General features: G+C 32.1%; 1 protein-coding gene across 2 annotated transcripts; it reads right to left on the bottom strand.

Annotated features, from left to right (window-relative positions):
- Positions 1-2,063: 2,063 nt before the first annotated feature.
- On the bottom strand, positions 2,064-4,812 carry LOC7481217 (uncharacterized). Of its 2 annotated transcripts, XM_024598306.2 has the most exons (3): positions 4,035-4,812; positions 3,423-3,580; positions 2,064-2,459 (listed from the first exon to the last, which is right to left on the bottom strand). In XM_024598306.2, exons 1-2 carry the CDS (start codon positions 4,402-4,404, stop codon positions 3,543-3,545), a joined length of 408 nt encoding a protein of 135 aa, XP_024454074.1. In that variant the 5' UTR covers positions 4,405-4,812; the 3' UTR covers positions 2,064-2,459; positions 3,423-3,542. The 2 variants fall into 2 exon arrangements, with proteins under 2 accessions (XP_024454074.1, XP_002303786.1); XM_002303750.4 differs by lacking the exon at positions 3,423-3,580 and having other exon boundaries at positions 4,035-4,808.
- Between the last annotated feature and the right edge of the window lie 2,629 nt (positions 4,813-7,441).

The following is a 7,441-nucleotide window of genomic DNA, read 5'->3' as shown; positions in this document are numbered from 1 at the left end:
GGCATGGGGAGCCCTATGCATGCTCCTTGTGCCTTATTGTGTTTATATGGCGTCAGGCTATAGGCCTGGGGCCATTTAAATGAATGATATGGCTCCATACCAAAATATTAATAGAAAAGTGATATGACTCTAGATCTGATTTATTAGAAACTTTGGCACTCTGCAAGTTTGATGGTCAGGCATTCTACCGATTGCTTAAGATATGCTTAGAACTGAGGATATGAATTTGTGGAGTCAATTATTGGATGACATAGTGAACAAGCATATGCTAAGTCTTGATAAATCAGCCTATGCTCTTTTAATTCATGGCCTTTACAAAGCAAATAAAAGCAAGTGGGCTTAACATTTTTTTAAGGAAATGATCGGCAAAAATATAAATTGAAAAATAAGTTGGAAAATACTTTTCAGTATTTGGTTATGTTATGGAAAATGAGTTGGAAAATAGCTTATTAATATTTTTTTAAGTTTATTAAAATAATAAGGAACAAATCTTACAAATTAAAAAGTTGAATGAGAATGAAATTGAAAAAAATCTAATTTCATAAATTATCTCAAATAAAATAAATAATAATCAAAATAATAGAGATCAAATCTAACAAATAAAAAAAATTAAAAGATGATGGAATTAAAATAATAACAATTATAATTTCATAAATTATTTCAAATAAAATAAGTAACAATAAAAAAAATGATGACTAAATTTGATAGATAAAAAAATTTCAATTAAAAAAATAATAAGAGAAAAACAAATAACAATCATAAAAATATGGACAAACGTTAATATAAAAATAAAATTAAATCAAATTTTAAGGGATGAAATTAAAAAAAAAAATATATCAATCAAAAGTTTGAGGACCAAATTTGATATAATCCGCAAATAATATAATATTTCTAAATTTTTCACAACTTCTAAAAAGTATTTTCTGTCTAAAATAAAAGGAAAATATTTTTCTGGAAATTAAGCCATATTTTTTTTTATTGAAAAGTGTTTTTTGTTGATTAATTTTTTTAATAACAGACAAATATAAAAAAATTTAAAAAATAATTTCTAAAAAACCACAAGTAAACAAACTCGGATAGCATTACATTATCATATGCAAAAGGTTTGGGCCAGTTGCAACACCCAAGACCACCAATGGATACCGTATGCGGTGAAAGTGCCATCAAAATTGGCCATTGACACGGGATGAACATTGAATTCCACCGTTCACTTGACAGATGATCACGCCTGTGCCACTTCCTCTGTACAAAGAGACAAAACCGTTACCAGAACTTATGAGAAGCTTGTCCTTATCTTATACTTACAAGGCTCTTCATAGTAAATGGCCTTGAGACCATCATATCCAGAAGTTTGAATTTGGAAGAATCTTTAAACTTCAAGAGATTTGATCCAACTAACTAACAGCAGGATAAGGGACAACTGTTCAAATCTATAAAAAGAAAAGGAAAAGGACAATTGTGATCAAACTCTTGGCCTGCCTTATTTATTATTTCTGCAGAAGGTCCCATCCCATATTTCCAAGCTTTTATCCGACTGTATGACGTGTAACCATGCTCTGATCCAATTGACTAGTGCTTCATCCCTGCTTCAAAGGGCATAGGCCTACAGCACAGTCGACCTTAAGAGTTGTCTTTTCTATCCAGTAGGCTAACGCCTGTACATATACTGCAAATAGCACTTACCGAACGTAATTTGCTGTGGTCTCTTAATTACGACATGCTTGGTAACCTTCAATTTTCCTATTAAATAATTGGACTGCAGTCTATGCAAATATGATATAATACATGCACAGCTTTACTCCAAGTGACAGCGGGTCTTTTTGCTTCTTGGTGTTCTGAACATGACGAACACTTCTATATGATTTTTTTTTATTTTAAAAAAACCCTTCTCCTTCCATTTTCGATTTAGCATAAAGATTCTGAGTATCTAACTATACCAGAGTGGATTCAGAATTTCATCAAACAACAACAAATGAAAAAAAAAATTGGAACTGAAAAAAATGGTAATCGTCATGTGAAATCTCAACTTTATCTCGTTAGATTCACAAAAAGAAAAAACCTCATTCAGTATCTCAATCATCTCTCCTTCCTCTTTAGAATTAAATATGGTTACAAGAAAATAATACAGATGTGGTAATGTTGATATATTGCTGAACAAATAGGGGAATTGAATATCAGAAAGAACCCGGGAACAACTCTCCCATTTCCTCCCACAAGCAAGAATTCATTACACAAGTTCTTAAGACCTTAATATTCACCATTTCTAATTGATAAAATAAGTCATATCCACAATTTTAAGCCATCAGGAAACACAGTTATCCACAATTCCTGTCAATTCATGAAAAAGCTGGGTAATTTCATATATACGCAGCACCATTCACTAGAACATTAGTGCTGCTCAATACTCCCGTACACAGTTCAGCTCTCTGAACCACTTTGCATTCACAAAAGTTTCCATGCTGCAGTCACGCCAAGAAAAGGAAAAAAGAATTAATCTACACACCAACATGCATATAATCTGTGTATTCAATAGGGAAAAACAATGACATACACGTGTACAAAAGTATAGAGAAATAGATCCATAGAAAACATGCCATATTTATCATCTTCCCATAAATCAACACAACTTCCTATAGTTCTATGTTAGACCAGGAAAAACGAGAATGACTGATGCCCCTAAATTCTTGTCAAATATGTTCCTAGCAAAACATGCCATATTTAATTGTTCCTAGCAAATCTAATTTTTCCTGGATTTGATCTGCATTTAGAAGATTTATTTAGCAGTAAATATATTCTCATGCATTATGAATATGTGGACAAGCCAAGTGCATCACTACCACCATCAAAGCACATCTCAATTAAATTTGAATGTGGATAAAGCTCAAATTAAAAGTCAAATTTAACTAGCCTTATTCAAAAAAGTTATGAGCCAAGAGTAACAAGCTTCAATTTATTCCATTTATTTGTCAAAATAGCCATCTCCTATCAAACTCCACCAACTACAGATTTGGACATGCCTTTAAAGTTTAATCAATACAAATTTTCACACCTTAACCACCTTCAACTACAAATAAAACAATGTCTTCTGGTTGCAAGATTAGACGGATGGGATTGAGAGTTTTTCAACAATTTGAAATTTGGAATCTAAAGAATAGAAAAGGGCATACACAGCAAAAAGGTCCACGATAGGATTGATATTTAGAGCCTCTTTACATTTAGAAGATCCAAATTATATTTCCAATATGAGATTGAAACAGCCAACAAAAGACATATCACCCTAAATGAACCGAAACCCAAGATCCAATACTGAGTTATTCCTCATCCTCATGTTCAGTATCTAGCCAGCATTCCAATGTTGAGTTCTAAATAACAGCAGTATTAAATGTTAGATAGCAAGGCAGCTAGCAAGAAAGCAGGTTTACCAGAACGGAAAGAGATAGACAGGATGCAATGAATGATAATGTGTTTTAAAGAATTGGTTCGAGAAATCTTGTCATTCTAGCTCCAGAAAGGAGGGAATTTTCTTCCGAAGAAAACATCTTCTATCCAACATGGTTTCCAAAGTCCCAAAATATAACTCCTGTTAACAAAAGAATCGACAATCCGAGGCTAAAAAAAGTTAAGGATAGTTAGACCTTTTTGATCAAGATGAAGCCATAAAAAGGAAAGTTGAAAAAAAAAATTCTCCTTTTCAGTTTAATTAGATAATAATAATTCAATCGGCACAGACAGAAACATTAATCTGCAGGATATGGCACATCCATTTTCAACCTATCAATCTTCACGATTCCAAAAAACCTCCTAAGTTTACCGACCAACACATCCAAATACAAATTAACAAAACAGAGCTGCTTCTCTTCACCACTTACAGCCTTACAAGAGCACAAACATAGACAACGAAAAGTAGCACAATATCCAAACGAAACCAGCCAAGATTCCTTAAAAGATTTCATGAAATTAACACACAAACAGACAAAACACACACAAATCATAACAAACCAAAAGAACAAAAGAAGGAATTCTTGATTAATTACCAGGAATCTCCTTTCGAGGAGAAGGAGTCGTGGCGTAACAAAGAATAGAGCGGCCCAGCATGGAGACAGTAGAAACAACCCCAGCAACATAAAACACCATAACCAATCCAAGAACCCAAGGCATCAACAAAAACCCAATAAAAAACGTAACCGATCCACATAACATCAAAGCCAACGATATCCCTAATAGCAACGACGCGAACCCCCCTGGCGTTATTCCCGGCAACCTCCTCCTCACCGACGTGGAGGGCACCGGAAACTGATCAGAAAACGAGATCGGCGTCGATGGTGAACGGAGGAGATTGAATACTAACGCTGATAGCTCGTCGAGTACTCGAGATTGTTGATCTTGATTCTGTCTTCGCATCATTTTTATCGATTTCTTGATTATTAGATTTTTAACAGAAATCTTAAATCTTGAAAAATTTGACAACCTTGGCTAATTACCTCTCTGTGTAGATAGGGAGTTTAGAGATGTTAAGACCAGCGTGATTTTGGGTTTCGATAAAATCGAGGAAAGTGGACGAACACATAAACTTTATCTACACAGAGAGTTTTCAAATAACAAGCTGAGGATGAGTTATGATAAATAGGCAAAGATTCGTTTGTTTCTCGGGAAATTCTTTCAAGAAAGTGAATAGAAAGGAAGCGCTGGACGCGGCGATCGCTTCTATTAATAGAGTTTTGATGTGTAAAAATTTTTGTAGTGTAGAGAGAAAATGAGAGGCTTGTGTGTGGATTTTGTTTGTTTGGATGGGGTTGTGCTTTTATCCAGAAGGAATTGCTGTACCTTTTCATTTCTTTATATATATATATTTATTATTTAGTCCTTTACATATCAGTCTTCCAATTTTACCTCAGTCTCGAATCAGTCTTCAAAGTTTGTGATCTTCATTGTTGACCTTGCAGCTAACACTACCGCTTCAATTTGGTCCTTTATAATTAGATGTGATGGAAAGGCTAGCCTGTGAATTGCGGTTCCTGAACGCTTGATTTCAGTGTTTGGAAACCTTAATTAATTTAATAAAACTTGTAGTTTTGTATTAGAAGACGAGGAATTTTTTTCTTTTTTTATCATTTCAAAACAAGGTGTTTTTATTTATTTTTTATCACTTTGATTGGTTCAACATGACAAAATCGTCAAATTTATACAGCAAGAGAGATTATCATGCCTCGTGTAATCATAAGCATATCAAGCGATTATATTTTTGCTGTGGTAAAATAATAAAAAAATATTATGATGGGGGCTAAGAATGTAATTATGAAACTGATTTAATAATGTTCTAACAAATAAATTGAGTGTTCATTTGTAGTTTAATAATAAAAAAAAATTGTCATGCAATTGGCTAAAAAAATCACTAACTTTTCCCCTAGGGTTTCCGCTTGACTAGTACTGTTAAACTTGTATTACACTTCTCTTCTCGATCCTCATCATATCAATAATTACCTTTGCTTTCAATCAAAGTGTATAGAGAGTGCTTTTGTATTAATAAAACATTTTAAAAAAACAATATATTTAAAAAAACAGCTAGTAGCCATGAATGGTAATCAAGGAGCTCTATAAAGTCAGTGCAACGAAGACGAAGGGGAAAGCCCACTACCTCGTTAAGAAGAATATAGTGAATGACTTTTTCTCCCACGTGTTTCGAATGGGTAAAAGCCGGGAGAGAACAGGAATATATAAATCATGAAGAGAATTTCCTGTTAATAAAAAAATAGAAAAAACTTTTATCATATCGTTAAGAATAATAAGAGTGGGCTCCAGAAATTGAAGAATACATGAATGGAGCATCTCTTGCGAGACAAAGAGTGGTGATCACAATTAACCCTCGAGCGATTTATATTAAGGGTTAGATTCTAGATTTGTTTTCTAAAAATTATTAATTTTAATTTTATAAATTTCAGGATCATTAAAGGTTTATATGGTCATTAACTTTAAGATGAAATTAGTTACTATTAATTTTTAATAATAAATTAAAAAGTGGTGATCAATTGAGGAAGACACCTCTTTATTAACTTATAATTATGTATTCGGTTAATTTTTGCTAATGCTATGTCAATTGATTCCTTTGTTTTCTAATTTGAGTCGGTCGAGACTAATTAACATAATTAATCTGTGTAATTATATTTATTACACGTAATGATATTGGCATTGATTTCATCGACAAAAAACAAAAGAAATAAAGTGAAAGAAATCCAAGAAATTGCAGAAACAAATAAAAATCAGTAGAGATGGAATTGACTGATTGGACAGACATTCACAGTGGCAGGTTAATCACTGGATGGAGCCATTTTACTTTTTAAGAGTCAGCATCATCTGTTTTTTCAGCTTTATCTTTTAAAATTTATTTAATTAGAGATTATACTTTTTTTATTATTATTTAATTGAGTTTTATTTATTATTTTATTTATTTTTTATAAATAAATTTTATTCATGAATTAAATAAAATCAATTTGTTAAATATAAATAAAAAATGATTTTTTTTTTGGCGTTGCTCTAGTAATACATATGGTTTCTTTTAATATCACTATGCATTTTTTTTTGGATGTGGGTAGGTTTTCTGTTGCAGGTATTGTCCACACTCCATGGTATAATAACGATGAGTTTTTAGTGATTTATTAAAAATTATTTTTAAAATCAACACATCAAAATAATCAAAAATATATATAAAAAATAAATTTTTCATAAAAAAAATTTAATTTTTTAAAAATACGAGTTGAATCATGTTTCAAATGCTTCCTTAAAAAAGGTGTTTATGGAAGTGATACGTACTGTTTTTAAAAATATTTTTATTTAAAAATATATTAAAATAATATATTTTTTTATTTTTTATATCTATGCTTTGAAAAGATTAAAAAAATTGATTTTTTTTTCTTAAAAAAACACCGGTTAAAACACAGTACCCGTCTTTAAATTCCTTATGATCGAATAATAAACAGGTCAAGTTCTACTAATTACCTTGGAAGAATGGGATGGGAGGGCACACTTCCGCAAGCAGTTGAGACTCAAGGTCGAGGGTATTACTTGTTCTTTTGAATCTGGCATGCACCACACATGTTAAATACTAAGCTGTCCTCTCCGACATGAAAGTTGTCTTCATAATATAATACTGTCCCACCTAATCAATGACATCGATTTAAAGTTATTTTAAGCTTAAAGATGAAAATATTTTAAACTTCTGTGGTAGACCGCCAACACACGTCCTCGTCTGTCACCATCGTCGCCGAGCAAAAAACATGAAAAATGTTCCTTCCATGCGAAATCACGTGCACCTGCATAAATGACTTAGGCATGAATCGAGACAAAGATGTCTCAACAAAATTATAACTGTTGCATAGACTGTATTTGTGGTATTATATTATTGGTTGCTGACCTTTTCCTTCCTCGTACGTGTCATAACTCATAA

Source organism: Populus trichocarpa, chromosome 3, assembly GCF_000002775.5.
Source record: "Populus trichocarpa isolate Nisqually-1 chromosome 3, P.trichocarpa_v4.1, whole genome shotgun sequence".
NCBI classification, from domain to species: Eukaryota; Viridiplantae; Streptophyta; class Magnoliopsida; order Malpighiales; family Salicaceae; genus Populus; species Populus trichocarpa.
The sequence above is the reverse complement of the archived record's forward strand: the minus strand, read 5'-3'. Positions and strand labels throughout refer to the sequence as shown.